The sequence below is a fragment of the Somniosus microcephalus genome, chromosome 2 (assembly GCF_052327205.1).
Source record: "Somniosus microcephalus isolate GS21.2 chromosome 2, FLI_Smic_1.0, whole genome shotgun sequence".
NCBI lineage: Eukaryota > Metazoa > Chordata > Chondrichthyes > Squaliformes > Somniosidae > Somniosus > Somniosus microcephalus.
In genome coordinates this window covers 385,223,902-385,242,338 of record NC_140988.1, presented here as the reverse complement: position 1 = coordinate 385,242,338, position 18,437 = coordinate 385,223,902, and the positions used below count along the sequence as shown (strand labels likewise).

At 46.6% G+C, this 18,437-nt stretch overlaps 1 protein-coding gene across 2 annotated transcripts in view; it reads left to right on the top strand.

Moving 5' to 3' along the window:
• LOC147123832 (lysyl oxidase homolog 3B-like) overlaps positions 1-18,437 on the top strand; it is a 72,432-nt gene that overhangs the window by 20,244 nt on the left and 33,751 nt on the right. For both annotated transcript variants that reach the window (XM_085976336.1, XM_085976331.1), the window contains exon 3: positions 1,759-1,913. In XM_085976336.1, coding sequence (XP_085832462.1) covers positions 1,759-1,913 — 155 coding nt within the window. The remainder of the gene's footprint in view (positions 1-1,758; positions 1,914-18,437) is intronic.

The window sequence follows — 18,437 nt, the reverse complement described above, 5'->3', positions numbered from 1 at the left end:
CGTGTTACAGTGAGGGGTGTGGGGTATATCAGAGTGTTACAGTGAGGGGTGTGGGTATATCAGAGTGTTACAGTGAGGGGTGTGGGTATATCAGAGTGTTACAGTGAGGGGTGTGGGGTATATCAGAGTGTTACAGTGAGGGGTGTGGGGTATATCAGAGTGTTACAGTGAGGGGTGTGGGTATATCAGAGTGTTACAGTGAGAGAATGCCAGAAGGCTTTCGATTCTATTTGGCACGACGGCCTATTCTTGAAACTTATGGAAAGTGGGCTAGTGGGAAAAACATATGATGTAATTAAATCAATGTATACACACAATAAATGTGCAGTTAAAATTGGAGACAAACAAACAAAATATTTCTCACAGGGGCGTGGGGTGGCGCAGGGCTCGCCTATCTCACCGACACTCTTTAATATTTACATAAATGAATTGGCAAAACTACTTGAACAATCTACGGCACCTGGCCTCACCCTATATGACTCCAAGCTTAAATTCCTCCTCTATGCAGATGACCTGGTTCTGCTCTCACCAACTGAGGAGGGTCTACAGCGGAACCTGGATCTGCTAGAGTCGTTCTGTCAGACCTGGGCCCTGACAATAAACCCCAAAAAAACCAAAGTTCTGGTGTTCCAGCAAAGATCCAGACATCAGGGACCCAGAATAAACTTCACACTAGGAGCAATTAAAATCGAACAAACTACAAATTACACATACCTAGGCCTAAAAATCAGTTCTACGGGAAACTTTCATTTGGCTGTGAATGAACTGAAAGAGAAAGCAAGAAGGGCTTTCTATGCCATTAAGAAGTCAACCCAAATAGAAATTCCAATTGTCATTTGGCTCAAAATTTTTTAATCAGTAATTGAACCAATTGCACTCTATGGCAGTGAGGTGTGGGGTCCGCTAACACAACAAGAATTTGCAAAATGGGACAAACAACCAATTGAAATCCTGCATGCAGAATTCTGTAAAAGTATCCTCCGGACTCAGAGGAAAACCACAAACAATGCATGCAGGGCAGAACTAGGCCAATATCCACTACTAATTAATATCCAAAAACGAGCCATCAAATTTTGGAAACACCTAAAAATGAGCAACCCCCACTGCTATCATTACGATGCCTTGAAATGCCAAGAGATGATCATAGAGAAGAGTCCCCTCAGTCAACTAGTCCTGGGACTCAGTGAAGTAACTACCAACACTAATAATAACCAGCCCCAGGACAGTGACACCCTAGCACAGAGAATTCAACCCAACACAATTATCACTAAACAAAAGGAAAAATACTTGACCTATTGGGCAGAAACGACAAAAACCCAAAACAAACTCGAGTGCTATTTGGCCCTAAACAGACAATACACCATGGCTGAATACCTGACCATGGTAAAGGATAGCAAACTGAGAAAAACCTTGACAATGTACAGACTTAGTGAACATAGCCTGGCCATCGAAAAAGACAGACACAGGCACACCTGGCTGCCAAGAGAGGACAGGATATGCTCTCACTGCAGTCAGGGAGTGGTGGAGACAGAGATGCACTTCCTCACAACTTGCGGAAACTATCAGGACATAAGGGAGAATTTCTACCCAAAATTCACAAAAGTATGCCCTGAGTGTGGGGTATATCAGAGTGTTACAGTGAAGGGTGTGGGGTATATCAGAGTGTTAGTGAGGAGTGTCGGGTATATCAGAGTGTTTCAGTGAGTTGTGTTCCATGTGACTCTGTGTTTATCTCACTAACCCCAGATGTTTTTGCAGGAATGGGCCCAATCTATCTCAACGAGGTGAAGTGCACTGGCTTTGAGAAGTCGATATGGGATTGCCCAGCGAAGAATATCACGGAGGACGACTGCAAGCACAGCGAGGACGCAGCCGTTCGATGCAACGTTCCCTACATGGGCTTCGAAACCTCGGTCAGACTCTTCTGTGCATTGAACTACATTGAGAGTGGGAGTTTGTGTTTGTGTTTGCCTGAGTGTGTCAGTGTGTGTGTCAGAGTGTGAGTGTGTCTCATAGTCAGAGTGTGTCAGATTGTGAGTGTGTCAGTGTGTGTGTCAGAATGTGAGTGAGTGTGAGAGTGTGTCAGAGAGATTGTGTCAGTGTGTGTCAGAATGTGAGTGTGTGTGAGAGTGTGAGTGTGTGTGAGAGTGAGAGTGTGTGTCAGAGTGAGAGTGTGTCGGAGGGTGAGTGTGTCGGAGTGTGAGTGTGTATCAGAGTTTGAGTGTGTGCCAGAGGGTGTGTGTGTGCCAGAGGGTGTGTGTGTGAGTGAGAGTGTGTGTGAGTATTTGTGTGTGGCAGTGGGGGAGAGGGGATAGAGAGGGAGGAATGGTAGTGGGGAGGGGGAACGGGAGAGGTGAAGGGAAGGAGAGGGAGAGAAGGGGTGTGGTGAAGGGGGGGAGGAGAGGGGCGTGGTGAGGTGAAGGAGAAGGAGGGGATAGGTTAGGGAGGGGAGGAGAAAGGTGAAGGGAGGGGGAGGGGAGGGGAGGAGAGAGGTGAAGGGAGGAAGTGGGAGGGGGAGGGCAGGAGAGAGGTGAAGGGAGGGGGAGGGGAGGGGGTCAGGGGGTGGGGAGGGGAAGATAGAGGGGAGGAGAGTGGAGAGGGAGAGGGGGAGGTGGTGGGGAGGGAGGGGAGAGGTTGAGGGAGGGAAGGGGGAGAGAGGGAATGGGTGGGGGTGGGGGACAGCGGGACTCATTAGAAATGGAAGATGTGTCAAAACATCTGGGCTGCAGCCAACGAGCAGGGAAAAACAAGTCTCTGACCCAGACCGCCGCTCGCTCTGTCTAACCATTAATGCCTACAAACCAGATCTCAACATTCCCACAACACTCAGTGACTGACACGGGCTGCAAACACAGTGAGTGACAGAATACAGTGTTAATGGGGAGTCCGTGAATCACTCAGGGGGCAGGAGCATGGGGCTGAAGGCGGGGCAGGGTGTGGCTGTGGGTTTATTGCCAGACCGTGACCTGTCACCCCACCACCGATAGGATGCGACACCTCGCTGACTGCTGACAGTATCCAGGGGTGTGCAGTGCAACCTCACTCAGAACAGACTCAGGGCTGATAGTATGGGAAAGGGAAAACTGTCACATTGCTACAGGAGCAAGCATTGTGGGCTGAGATTATGGCTGAGGCAGATTGTTGAGGCAGTGAAGCGGGAGCTTTACTCTGTATCTAACCCGGTCTGCACCTGCCCTGGGAGTGTTTGATGGGACAGTGTAGAGGGAGCTTTACTCTGTATCTAACCCGTGCTGTACCTGCCCTGGGAGTGTTTGATGGGACAGTGTAGAGGGAGCTTTACTCTGTATCTAACCCGGTCTGCACCTGCCCTGGGAGTGTTTGATGGGACAGTGTAGAGGGAGCTTTACTGTGTATCTAACCCGTGCTGTACCTGCCCTGGGAATGTTTGATGGGACAGTGTAGAGTGAGCTTTACTCTGTATCTAACCCGTGCTGTACCTGCCCTGGGAGTGTGATGTGCCAAATAACTGCCTGAATCCATAAGGATAAAGCTTAAAACTAAAGGCTTTTATTAAGTAAGAACATGGCATCAAGTTAACACAGGGAAACCATCATTCATCACCGACGCAGCCCTTGGTAGAACATTCCAGAAGAGGGGCGGGGCTAGGGAGGAGCATTAGTGGTTACACCGGTGGAACATTCCAGACATTAACAAGTACAACAACAACAACAATACAAATGCCAGAACACAGAGTTATTTCATCACATTCACCCCCTGCTATAGATTCAGTCTGTCAGGAGGTCTGATAATCCTCTGGGAATGACGTAACTCTTGCTGTGGCTCCTCCCGAAGTACTAACTCCGGTTCATTCGAATTCCCAGAATCGTCAGTATTTTCCACACTGAGGGTTTGTGTCTCTGAAGGTCCAATACCACGATTGAAAACTCTACTCTCAGAGTCGAACTCTTTTCGAGCTCCAGCAGGTGCAAGATCTTTAATAGAGACCGTATCCTCCCGCCCATCCGGATATTGAATATACGCATGCTGGGGATTAGCATGGAGGAGTTGCACTTCCTCCACCAGTGCATCCGTCTTGTGGCCTCTCACATGTCTGCGCAACAACACAGGGCCCGTGGTCGTCAACCATGTGGGTAACATTACTCCATTAGTAGCTTTTCTTGGAAAACTAAACATCCTTTCATGAGGGGTGGCATTCGTCGCTGTACACAAAAGAGACCTTATGGAATGCAGCACGTCTGGCAGGACGTCCTGCCAGCGAGAGGTCGGCAGGCCTCCTGACTTCAGAGACAGTACGATAGCCTTCCACACTGTTGCATTTTCTTTCTCGACCTGCCCATTACCACGAGGGTTATAGCTGGTAGTTCTACTCATTGCAATGCCTTTCGATAGCAAAAACTGTCGCAATTCTTCGCTCATAAAGGAAGAACCCCTATCACTATGTATATAGTTAGGCATGCCAAACAAGGAAAACAGTTGGTAGAGGCATTTAATTACAACAGCACTAGTCACATCCGGACAGGGGATAACAAAAGGGAACCGAGAGTACTCATCTATAATATTAAGAAAATAGATATTACGGTCGCTCGATGGAAGGGGACCTTTAAAATCGAGACTCAAACGTTCAAATGGTCGAGTTGCTTTAATAAGATGAGCTGGCTCTGATGGCTTATAGAAGCGGGGTTTGCATTCAGCACAAACACGACAGGTTCTGGTCATTGTCCGGACCTCCTCAATAGAGTAGGGTAGATTGTGGGACTTAATGAAGTGGTTCATTCTGGTAACCCCAGGGTGGCAGAGTGCATCGTGGAGACTTTGAAGCTTATCTATACCTAGACTAGCACATACTCCTCGTGACAAAGCATCCGATGGCTCATTAAATACTCCAGGCCTGTACTGAATATCATAGTCATATGTTGACAGTTCTATTCGCCATCTTAAAATCTTATCATTTTTGATCTTGCCTCTCTGCTTAGTGTTGAACATAAAGGCCACGGATCGCTGGTCAGTAATGAGCGTAAAACGTTGGCCAGCGAGATAATGTCTCCAATACCTGACTGCTTCGATAATCGCCTGTGCCTCTTTTTCCACTGAAGAATGTTGAACTTCTGGTCCTTGCAATGTACGAGAGAAGAAAGCTACTGGTCTACCAGCTTGGTTAAGAGTTGCTGCCAACGCAAATCAGATGCATCACTTTCCACTTGAAAAGGGATCTTCTCATCCACGGCACATACCACTGCCTTCTCAATGTCCCGTTTGATATTAAGGAAAGCTCCTGAGCTTCCACCGATAGCGGAAAAGACGTCAACTTAATAAGAGGTCGGACTTTATCTGAGTAGTTAGCCACCCACTGGGCATAGTACGAGAAGAATCCCAGACACCTTCTTAAAGCTTTTACAGTGTGAGGAAAAGGTAATTGCTTAAGTGGGCGTAATCTTTCAGGATCTGGCCCGATTACCCTATTCTCCACAACGCAACCAAGAATACACAAACGTGTAGTATTGAAGGTACACTTGTTTTCGTTGTAGGTCAGGTTTAACCTCTTTGCCGTCTCTAGGAACTTCACGAGATTTTGATCATGCTCCCGTTGGTCGCGCCCACAGGTGGTAACATTGTCCAGGTACGGGAATGTTGCTTCCAACGCGTATTCATCCACCATACGATCCATCTCCCGTTGGAAGACGGATACCCCATTCGTCACTCCAAAGGGCACCCTAAGGAATTGGTACAGGCGCCCATTAGCTTCGAAGGCCGTATAAGGTCGGTCTTCTATTTTAATGGGGAGTTGATGGTAGGCAGACTTTAAATCAATGGTGGAGAACACGCGGTACTGAGCTATCTGGTTCACCATCTCAGAAATACGAGGCAAAGGATAGGCGTCTAATTGGGTATACAAGTTTATAGTCTGGCTATAATCGACCACAAGTCTTTTCTTTTCATTAGTTTTAACCACCACCTGGGCACGCCACGGGCTATTACTGTGTTCGATGATTCCCTCCCGTTGAAGCCTTTCCACTTCCTCTTTTATAAATGTTTTATCTCCTGAACTATACCGTCGACTCTTAGTCGTTATAGGTCTACAATTAGGAGCAAGGTTCGCGAACAAAGAAGGCGGACTTACTTTTAAAGTAGAAAGGCCGCAGACTATGAGTGGAGGCTGGGATCCACCATACTTAAGGGTAACGCTCTCATGCTGACACTGGAAGTCCAAGCCTAAAATTAAGTTCACACACAACTGAGGTAATATGAGGAGTTTAAAGTCCTTATACTTCGTATCCTTAACGGTCAATGTGACTTTACAATATCCAGTTACCTCCGAAGTAAGGGACTTGGACGCCATCACGATTTCACTTCGAGTAGGATACACCTTCAATGAACAGGAGTTAACAAGGTTGGGGTGTATAAAACTTTCAGTACTGCCACAGTCTATCAAACACCCAGTAGGACGACCATTAATCTTGATGTCCATCATAGATTTCGACAAAGAACACAGTATGGTCTGGTCAACCGTAGCCGAGGCTAGAGTAAAACGATAGGCGGCAGCAGAGAAGACATCAGGTACAGGATTACCCTTACACACTTTACTAAAATGTCCCTGTTTCTTACATTTAAAACAGGTAGCCTCTCTGGCTGGGCATCTTTGCCTGGGGTGTTTAGATTGGCCACAAAAATAACACTTAGACCCATGGGGCACAGCCGCAACAATAGGATTAAGTGGAGGCTCCATTGGTGTTATGGATGCCTCCATACTCGGAACACACGAGGCTGAGAGAGATGCATGGGCTGATGCATACACTTCTAAATTCTTCTGGGCTACATCTAACGATCGAGCAGTAGTGCTGGCCATTTTTTAAACTAACGAGTCATTCTCGAGGAGTCTCTGTCTAATATAATTAGATCGGAGGCCAGATATGAAAGAATCGCGGATGGCTTCTTCCTGATACATTATGGCAGAGACAGCCTTGTAGTTGCAACCCTTAGCCAAAGCCTTAAGGTCCTGCAGGAAATCGTCCAGGGATTCCTCGGGTAATTGCCTGCGAGTAGACAAAAGATACCTGGCGTATACTTCGTTAACCGACTTAAGGTACTGGGCCTTAAGGGCTGCGAGGGCCTCTTCATATGTAGTAATATCTTCAATTATCAAGTAAGTTTGATGACTTACCAAGTTGGTTAGAAGACCCAACTTGTTAACTGTCGAATCGGCCGATGCGATGAAGTGTTCAAAACATCGAAGCCAATGCGTAAATTTCTTCGACGCGTCTGCCGAATGGGGATCGATATCCAGACGCTCTGGTTTCAAAAATCGATCCATCTTCCAAAAGTTGTTACTTAATAAAATTGATGTGCCAAATAACTGCCTGAATCCATGAGGTTAAAGCTTAAAACTAAAGCCTTTTATTAAGTAAGAACATGGCATCAAGTTAACACAGGGCAACCATCATTCATCACCGACCCAGCCCTTGGTAGAACATTCCAGAAGAGGGGCGGGGCTAGGGAGGAGCATTAGTGGTTATACCGGTGGAACATTCCAGACATTCACAAGTACAACAACAACAACAATACAAATGCCAGAACACAGAGTTATTTCATCACAGAGTGTTTGATGGGACAGTGTAGAGGGAGCTTTACTCTGTATCTAACCCGTGCTGTACCTGCCCTAGGAGTGTTTGATGGGTCAGTGTAGAGGGAGCTTTACTCTGTATCTAACCCGTGCTGTACCTGCCTGGGAGTGTTTGATGGGACAGTGTAGAGGGAGCTTTACTCTGTATCTAACCCGTACTGTACCTGCCCTGGGAGTGTTTGATGGGACAGTGTAGAGGGAGCTTTACTCTGTATCTAACCCGTGCTGCACCTGCCCTGGGAGTGTTTGATGGGACAGTGTAGAGGGAGCTTTACTCTGTATCTAACCCGTGCTGTACCGGCCCTGGTAGTGTTTCATGGGGCAGTGTAGAGGGAGCTTTACTCTCTATCTAACCCGTGCTGTACCTGCCCTGGGAGTGTTTGATGGGACGGTCTAGAGGGAGCTTTACTCTGTATCTAACTTGTGCTGAACTTGCCCTGGGAGTGTTTGATGGGACAGTGTAGAGGGAGCTTTACTCTGTATTTAACCCGTGCTGTACCTGTCCTGGGAGTGTTTGATGGGACAGTGTAGAGGGAGCTTTACTCTGTATCTAACCCGTGCTGTACCGGCCCTGGTAGTGTTTCATGGGGCAGTGTAGAGGGAGCTTTACTCTCTATCTAACCCGTGCTGTACCTGCCCTGGGAGTGTTTGATGGGACGGTCTAGAGGGAGCTTTACTCTGTATCTAACTTGTGCTGAACTTGCCCTGGGAGTGTTTGATGGGACAGTGTAGAGGGAGCTTTACTCTGTATTTAACCCGTGCTGTACCTGTCCTGGGAGTGTTTGATGGGACAGTGTAGAGGGAGCTTTACTCTGTATCTAACCCGTGCTGTACCTGCCCTGGGAGTGTTTAATGGGACAATGTAGAGGGAGCTTTACTCTGTATCTAACCCGTGCTGTACCTGCCCCGGGAGTGTTTGATGGGACTGTGTAGCGGGAGCTTTACTCTGTATCTAACCCGTGTTGTACCTGCCCTGGGAGTGTTTGATGGGTTAGTGTAGAGGGAGCTTTACTCTGTATCTAACCCGTGCTGTACCTGCCCTGGGACTGTTTGATGGGACAGTGTAGAGTGAGCTTTACTCTGTATCTAACCTCGTGTTGTACCTGCCCTGGGAGTGTTTGATGGGACAATGTAGAGGGAGCTTTACTCTGTATCTAACCCATGCCGTACCTGCCCTGGGAGTGTTTGATGGGACAGTGTAGAGGGAGCTTTACTCTGTATCTAATCCCGTGCTGTACCTGCCCTGGGAGTGTTTGATGGGACAGTGTAGAGGGAGCTTTACTCTGTATCTAACCCGTGCTGTACCTGCCCTGGGAGTGTTTGATGGGTTAGTGTAGAGGGAGCTTTACTCTGTATCTAACCCGTGCTGTACCTGCCCTGGGACTGTTTGATGGGACAGTGTAGAGTGAGCTTTACTCTGTATCTAACCTCGTGTTGTACCTGCCCTGGGAGTGTTTGATGGGACAGTGTAGAGGGAGCTTTACTCTGTATCTAACCCGTGCTGTACCTGCCCTGGGAGTGTTTGATGGGACAGTGTAGAGGGAGTTGGAAATGACCTTGATGGTTTTGACATGTTAATAGAAGCTGTGTGTCACTGTGTTATGTGTGAGCTGCACTGAGTTGTGTTGCAGCAGTGGAATCTTGCGATGGTGAAATATGTGCTGGTGATTAATGAACAAATTGCTCTGCTTGATAACTCAAAAGAACCGAAGGCGCTTGGAATTGAGGCTAGGTCACAAATGAATTTCTGAGTCCTGAAATCTCAGTTTGACGTTGGATGGGCTGAGAGAGACCGGAGCTCGACCCTGTCGCTGATGTTTTGGTTCAGGCCCTCGAGCTTCCCATCGTCCCAGCTCAGCGGCTTCAACAACTAAAGCTTTTAATAACGTGGCTGGTTGCTATAGTGACCCGAGGCAGTGTCCTTTTTCGCTGGCCTGTTGAGTGACCCGGGGTGGCTGTTTAACCTCTGACCTTTCCCCTTGCAGAGTGACTGAGATGGATGGTATGGGAGAGCTGAATGAAAGCTTGCCATTACCAGGATGGGGTGGGTTCCCCGGTCTCGGGTCAGGGGCCGCCGGAGACTAACTCAGCTCACTCGCCCGGTTAGATTCAGCAAATCCTCCCACTCCATCCTCTCCCACAGGGGGTCCCAGGGTCAGGACTCCCTCTTGCAGGGGGGTCCCAGTGTCAGGACTCCCTCTCGCAGGGGGGTCCCAGGGTCAGGACTCCCTCTCCCATCAGGGTCCCAGGGTAAGGACTCCCTGTCGCAGGGGGGTCCCGGGGTCAGGACTCCCTCTCCCATCGGGGTCCCAGGGTAAGGACTCCCTCTCGCAGGGGGGTCCCAGGGTCAGGACTCCTTCTCACAGGGGGGTCCCATGGTCAGGACTCTCTCTCTCAGGGGAGTCCCAGGGTCAGGACTCCCTCTCGCAGGGGGGTCCCAGGGTCAGGACTCTCTCTCGCAGGGGGGTCCCAGGGTCAGGACTCTCTCTCGCAGGGGGGTCCCAGGGTCAGGACTCTCTCTCGCAGGGGGGTCCCAGGGTCAGGACTCTCTCTCGCAGGGGGGTCCCAGGGTCAGGACTCTCACTCGCAGGGGGGTCCCAGGGTCAGGACTCTCTCTCGCAGGGGGGTCCCAGGGTCAGGACTCTCTCTCGCAGGGGGGTCCCAGGGTCAGGACTCCCTCTCCCATCGGGGACCCACGGACATGATTCCCTCGGGCCCCACTGACAGCGGTCCCAGTGATGAGACTCCCTCACTCCCCTAGATCAGCACTGGGTACCCTGCGCTAGTACCAGTAACTCACGGTGACAGCACGTGTTAAACGTTTCTGGGTGAGGCCAACAAGAGCGGATTCTTCCTCGGGATCAGTAAGAAAACAAACACCACAGAACGGAACCACACAGAATAAGCACAGTGCCCACTCACCCCAGCACGCCCGATTCATGCCTGGGTAACAGTCACAGCACTGCCGTTATATCGATAGAGGCTTTATATAAAGTATGTAAGAATTACTGCCAGTGGCCCTTACAGCAACTCGCTCCCAGTATCTGTTATTCTCTGTAACTCACTCCCAGTATCTGTTACTCTCTGTAACTCACTCGCAGTATCTATTACTCTCTGTAACTCACTCCCAGTATCTGTTATTCTCTGTAACTTGCTCCCAGTATCTGTTACTCTCTGTAACTCGCTCCCAGTATCTGTTACTCTCTGTAACTCACTCGCAGTATCTATTACTCTCTGTAACTCACTCCCAGTATCTGTTATTCTCTGTAACTCACTCCCAGTATCTATTACTCTCTGTAACTCACTCCCAGTATCTATTACTCTCTGTAACTCACTCCCAGTATCTGTTATTCTCTGTAACTCGCTCCCAGTATCTGTTACTCTCTGTAACTCGCTCCCAGTATCTGTTACTCTCTGTAACTCACTCGCAGTATCTATTACTCTCTGTAACTCACTCCCAGTATCTGTTACTCTCTGTAACTCGCTCCCAGTATCTGTTACTCTCTGTAACTCGCTCCCAGTATCTGTTATTCTCTGTAACTCACTCCCAGTATCTGTTATTCTCTGTAACTCACTCCCAGTATCTGTTATTCTCTGTAACTCACTCCCAGTATCTATTACTCTCTGTAACTCACTCCCAGTATCTATTACTCTCTGTAACTCACTCCCAGTATCTATTACTCTCTGTAACTCACTCCCAGTATCTATTACTCTCTGTAACTCGCTCCCAGTATCTGTTACTCTCTGTAACTCACTCCCAGTATCTGTTACTCTCTGTAACTCACTCCCAGCATCTATTACTCTCTGTAACTCACTCCCAGTATCTGTTACTCTCTGTAACTCACTCCCAGTATCTGTTATTCTCTGTAACTCACTCCCAGTATCTGTTATTCTCTGTAACTCACTCCCAGTATCTGTTACTCTCTGTAACTCACTCGCAGTGTCTGTTACTCTCTCTGTAACTCACTCCCATTATGTTATTCTCTGTAACTCACTCCCAGTATCTATTACTCTCTGTAACTCACTCCCAGTATCTGTTATTCTCTGTAACTCACTCGCAGTATCTATTACTCTCTGTAACTCACTCCCAGTATCTATTATTCTCTGTAACTCACTCCCAGTATCTCTTACTCTCTGTAACTCACTCCCAGTATCTATTACTCTCTGTAACTCACTCGCAGTATCTATTACTCTCTGTAACTCACTCCCAGTATCTATTACTCTCTGTAACTCACTCCCAGTATCTGTTACTCTCTGTAACTCACTCCCAGTATCTATTACTCTCTGTAACTCACTCCCAGTATCTATTACTCTCTGTAACTCACTCCCAGTATCTATTACTCTCTGTAACTCACTCCCAGTATCTGTTACTCTCTGTAACTCACTCCCAGCATCTATTACTCTCTGTAACTCACTCCCAGTATCTGTTACTCTCTGTAACTCACTCCCAGTATCTGTTACTCTCTGTAACTCACTCCCAGTATCTGTTACTCTCTGTAACTCACTCCCAGTATCTGTTATTCTCTGTAACTCACTCCCAGTATCTGTTACTCTCTGTAACTCACTCCCAGTATCTGTTACTCTCTGTAACTCACTCCCAGTATCTGTTATTCTCTGTAACTCACTCCCAGTATCTGTTATTCTCTGTAACTCACTCCCAGTATCAGTTATTCTCTGTAACTCACTCCCAGTATCTATTACTCTCTGTAACTCACTCGCAGTGTCTGTTATTCTCTGTAACTCACTCCCAGTATCAGTTATTCTCTGTAACTCACTCCCAGTATCTATTACTCTCTGTAACTCACTCCCAGTATCTGTTATTCTCTGTAACTCACTCCCAGTATCAGTTATTCTCTGTAACTCACTCCCAGTATCTATTACTCTCTGTAACTCACTCCCAGTATCTGTTACTCTCTGTAACTCACCCCCAGTATCTGTTATTCTCTGTAACTCACCCCCAGTATCTGTTATTCTCTGTATCTCACTCCCAGTATCTGTTACTCTCTCTGTAACTCACTCCCAGTATCTGTTAATCTCTGTAACTCACTCCCAGTATCTGTTATTCTCTGTAAATCACTCCCAGTATCTATTACTCTTTGTAACTCACTCCCAGTATGTTATTCTCTCTGTAACTCACTCCCAGTATCTGTTACTCTCTCTGTAACTCACTCCCAGTATCTATTACTCTCTGCAACTCACTCCCAGTATCTGTTACTCTTTGTAACTCACTCCCAGTATGTTATTCTCTCTGTAACTCACTCCCAGTATCTGTTACTCTCTCTGTAACTCACTCCCAGTATCTGTTACTCTCTGTGACTCAGTCCCAGTATCTATTACTCTCTGTAACTCACTCCCAGTATCTAATACTCTCTGTAACTCACTCCCAGTATGTTATTCTCTCTGTAACTCACTCCCAGTATCTATTACTCTCTGTAACTCACTCGCAGTATCTGTTACTCTCTGTAACTCACTCGCAGTATCTGTTACTCTCTCTGTAACTCACTCCCAGTATCTGTTACTCTCTGTAACTCACTCGCAGTATCTGTTACTCTCTGTAACTCACTCCCAGTATCTGTTATTCTCTCTGTAACTCACTCCCAGTATCTGTTACTCTCTGTAACTCACTCCCAGTATCTGTTATTCTCTGTAACTCACTCCCAGTATCTGTTACTCTCTGTAACTCACTCCCACTATCTGTTACTCTCTGTAACTCACTCCCACTATCCATTACTCTCTGTAACTCACTCCCAGTATCTGTTATTCTCTCTGTAACTCACTCCCAGTATCTGTTACTCTCTGTAACTCACTCGCAGTATCTGTTACTCTCTGTAACTCACTCCCAGTATCTATTACTCTCTGTAACTCACTCCCAGTATCTGTTATTCTCTCTGTAACTCACTCCCAGTATCTGTTACTCTCTGTAACTCACTCCCAGTACCTGTTACTCTCTGTAACTCACTCCCAGTATCTGTTACTCTCTGTAACTCACTCCCAGTATCTGTTATTCTCTGTAACTCACTCCCAGTATCTGTTATTCTCTGTAACTCACTCCCAGTATCTGTTATTCTCTGTAACTCACTCCCAGTATCTGTTACTCTCTGTATCTCACTCCCAGTATCTGTTATTCTCTGTAACTCACTCCCAGTATCTGTTACTCTCTGTAACTCACTCCCAGTATCTGTTACTCGCTGTAACTCACTCCCAGTATCTGTTACTCTCTGTAACTCACTCCCAGTATCTGTTATTCTCTGTAACTCACTCCCAGTATCTGTTACTCTCTGTAACTCACTCCCAGTATCTGTTACTCTCTGTAACTCACTCCCAGTATCTGTTATTCTCTGTAACTCACTCCCAGTATCTGTTACTCTCTGTAACTCACTCCCAGTATCTATTACTCTCTGTAACTCACTCCCAGTATCTGTTACTCTCTGTAACTCACTCCCAGTATCTATTACTCTCTGTAACTCACTCCCAGTATCTGTTACTCTCTGTAACTCACTCCCAGTATCTATTACTCTCTGTAACTCACTCCCAGTATCTGTTACTCTCTGTAACTCACTCCCAGTATCTGTTACTCGCTGTAACTCACTCACAGTATCTGTTAATCTCTGTAACTCACTCCCAGTATCTGTTATTCTCTGTAACTCACTCCCAGTATCTGTTACTCTCTGTAACTCACTCCCACTATCTGTTACTCTCTGTAACTCACTCGCAGTATCTGTTACTCTCTCTGTAACTCACTCCCAGTATCTGTTATTCTCTGTAACTCACTCCCAGTATCTATTACTCTCTGTAACTCACTCCCAGTATCTGTTACTCTCTGTAACTCACTCCCAGTATCTGTTACTCTCTGTAACTCACTCCCAGTATCTGTTACTCGCTGTAACTCACTCACAGTATCTGTTAATCTCTGTAACTCACTCCCAGTATCTGTTATTCTCTGTAACTCACTCCCAGTATCTGTTACTCTCTGTAACTCACTCCCACTATCTGTTACTCTCTGTAACTCACTCGCAGTATCTGTTACTCTCTCTGTAACTCACTCCCAGTATCTGTTATTCTCTGTAACTCACTCCCAGTATCTATTACTCTCTGTAACTCACTCCCAGTATCTGTTACTCTCTGTAACTCACTCCCAGTATCTGTTACTCTCTGTAACTCACTCCCACTATCTGTTACTCTCTGTAACTCACTCCCAGTATCTGTTATTCTCTCTGTAACTCACTCCCAGTATCTATTATTCTCTGTAACTCACTCCCAGTATCTGTTATTCTCTGTAACTCACTCCCAGTATCTGTTACTCTCTGTATCTCACTCCCAGTATCTGTTATTCTCTGTAACTCACTCCCAGTATCTGTTACTCTCTGTAACTCACTCCCAGTATCTGTTATTCTCTCTGTAACTCACTCCCAGTATCTATTATTCTCTGTAACTCACTCCCAGTATCTGTTATTCTCTGTAACTCACTCCCAGTATCTGTTACTCTCTGTATCTCACTCCCAGTATCTGTTATTCTCTGTAACTCACTCCCAGTATCTGTTACTCTCTGTAACTCACTCCCAGTATCTGTTACTCGCTGTAACTCATTCCCAGTATCTGTTACTCTCTGTAACTCACTCCCAGTATCTGTTATTCTCTGTAACTCACTCCCAGTATCTGTTACTCTCTGTAACTCACTCCCAGTATCTGTTATTCTCAGTAACTCACTCCCAGTATCTGTTACTCTCTGTAACTCACTCCCAGTATCTATTACTCTCTGTAACTCACTCCCAGTATCTGTTACTCTCTGTAACTCACTCCCAGTATGTTATTCTCTGTAACTCACTCCCAGTATCTGTTACTCTCTGTAACTCACTCCCAGCATCTGTTACTCTCTGTAACTCACTCCCAGTATCTGTTATTCTCTGTAACTCACTCCCAGTATCTGTTACTCTCTGTAACTCACTCCCAGTATCTGTTACTCTCTGTAACTCACTCCCAGCATCTGTTACTCTCTGTAACTCACTCCCAGTATCTGTTATTCTCTGTAACTCACTCCCAGTATGTTATTCTCTGTAACTCACTCCCAGTATCTGTTATTCTCTGTAACTCACTCCCAGTATCTGTTACTCTCTGTAACTCACTCCCAGTATCTGTTACTCTCTGTAACTCACTCCCAGTATCTGTTATTCTCTGTAACTCACTCGGAGTATCTATTACTCTCTGTAACTCACTCCCAGTATCTGTTACTCTCTGTAACTCACTCCCAGTATCTGTTATTCTCTGTAACTCACTCGGAGTATCTATTACTCTCTGTAACTCACTCCCAGTATGTTATTCTCTGTAACTCACTCCCAGTATCTGTTACTCTCTGTAACTCACTCCCAGTATCTGTTACTCTCTGTAACTCACTCCCAGTATCTGTTATTCTCTGTAACTCACTCCCAGTATCTCTTACTCTCTGTAACTCACTCCCAGTATCTGTTACTCTATGTAACTCGCTCCCAGTATCTATTACTCTCTGTAACTCACTCCCAGTATCTGTTACTCTCTGTTACTCACTCCCAGTATCTATTACTCTCTGTAACTCACTCCCAGTATCTGTTACTCTCTAACTCACTCCCAGTATCTGTTACTCTCTGTAACTCACTCCCAGTATCTGTTACTCTCTGTAACTCACTCCCAGTATCTGTTACTCTCTGTAACTCACTCCCAGTATCTGTTACTCTATGTAACTCGCTCCCAGTATCTGTTACTCTCTGTAACTCACTCCCAATATCTGTTACTCTCTGTAACTCACTCCCAGTATCTATTACTCTCTGTAACTCACTCCCAGTATCTGTTACTCTCTAACTCACTCCCAGTATCTGTTACTCTCTGTAACTCACTCCCAGTATCTGTTACTCTCTAACTCACTCCCAGTATCTGTTACTCTCTGTAACTCACTCCCAGTATCTGTTACTCTCTAACTCACTCCCAGTATCTGTTACTCTCTCTAACTCACTCCCAGTATCTGTTACTCTCTGTAACTCACTCCCAATATCTGTTACTCTCTGTAACTCACTCCCAGTATCTATTACTCTCTCTGTAACTCACTCCCAGTATCTGTTACTCTCTAACTCACTCCCAGTATCTGTTACTCTCTGTAACTCACTCCCAGTATCTGTTACTCTCTAACTCACTCCCAGCATCTGTTACTCTCTGCAACTCACTCCCAGTATCTGTTACTCTCTGTAACTCACTCCCAGTATCTGTTACTCTCTGTAACTCACTCCCAGTATCTGTTACTCTATGTAACTCGCTCCCAGTATCTGTTACTCTCTGTAACTCACTCCCAGTATCTGTTACTCTCTCTGTAACTCACTCGTGGGGTCCCGTTGTCTTCCTTATTGCTGTTATTCTGTGTGGAAGGTAGTTTTTGCTGATTGTTTGTGTTATGCACTCAGGCTGGTCCGATTCCCCTAACCCGAGAGCGTGCAGTATTGTGAAAAAGTGGCGAGGTGTGGAATCCAGTATCCTCGTGCGATACCCAGTTTCTGCAGACCTTGCTCAGTGGTTCCATGTGTATAATATATACTCCCTACTTTCTGTGCCCTGGCCCTGTAAATGACACCTCTGTTTTCCAGCCCAGCGTGTGGCTAATGGACTTGGATGGTTGGTAGCCCATTACCAGTGACCCCTGACCTGTGCGGCCCATTTATAGTTGTCTCTGCTGAAGGCCAATATCTCACCCAAGTTGCCCGGCCCTCAGTTTGGACGGATGTTTGGTCGCTGACAGGAGCTGAACCGAGATCCTGTCCTTACCCGACAACCCTGCAGGGACACCTTGCTCCAGCAGGAGTAACTGTGGCACTGTGGCCAGTTGTATTGGTCCCGTCGTTGCGCTGGATATTCCTGGAAGATATCTGCAAAGCCCCAACCTGGCATAGAATGCACAGCACAGAAACAGGCCATTCGGCCCAACAGGTCCGTGCCGGTATTTATGCTCCATTCGAGCCTCCTCCCACCCCTCTTCATCTCACCCCATCAACATATCCTTCTATTCCTTTCTCCCTCATGTCTTTATCTAGCTTCCCCTTAAATGCATCCATACTATTCGCCTCAACCACTCCCTGTGGTAGCGAGTTCCACATTACCCAGAGAGTGGTGAGAAAGAAGTTTCTCCTGAATTCCCTATCAGATTTATTAGTGACTATCTTATATTTATGGGCCCTAGTTCTGGTCTCCCCCACAAGTGGAAGCATCTCTTTACGTCTACCCATCAAACCCTTTCATAACCTTAAAGACCTCTATCAGGTCACCCCTCAGCCTTCTCTTTTCTAGAGAAAAGAGCCCCGGCCTGTTCAATCTTTCCTGATACTTATAACCCCCCAGTTCTGGTATCATCCTTGTAAATCTTTTTTTCACCTTCTCCGGTATAATATGGAGACCAGAACTGTGCACGGTGCTCCAAGTGAAGTCTAACCAAGGTATATGGAGACCAGAACTGTACACAGTGCTCCCAGTGTGGTCTAAACAAGGTATATGGAGACCAGAGCTGTGCACAGTGCTCCCAGTGTGGTCTAAACAAGGTATATGGAGACCAGAGCTGTGCACAGTGCTCCCAGTGAAGTCTAAACAAGGTATATGGAGACCAGAGCTGTACACAGTGCTCCCAGTGTGGTCTAAACAAGGTATATGGAGACCAGAGCTGTACACAGTGCTCCCAGTGTGGTCTAAACAAGGTATATGGAGACCAGAGCTGTACACAGTGCTCCCAGTGTGGTCCAAACAAGGTATATGGAGACCAGAGCTGTGCACAGTGCTCCCAGTGTGGTCTAAACAAGGTATATGGAGACCAGAGCTGTGCACAGTGCTC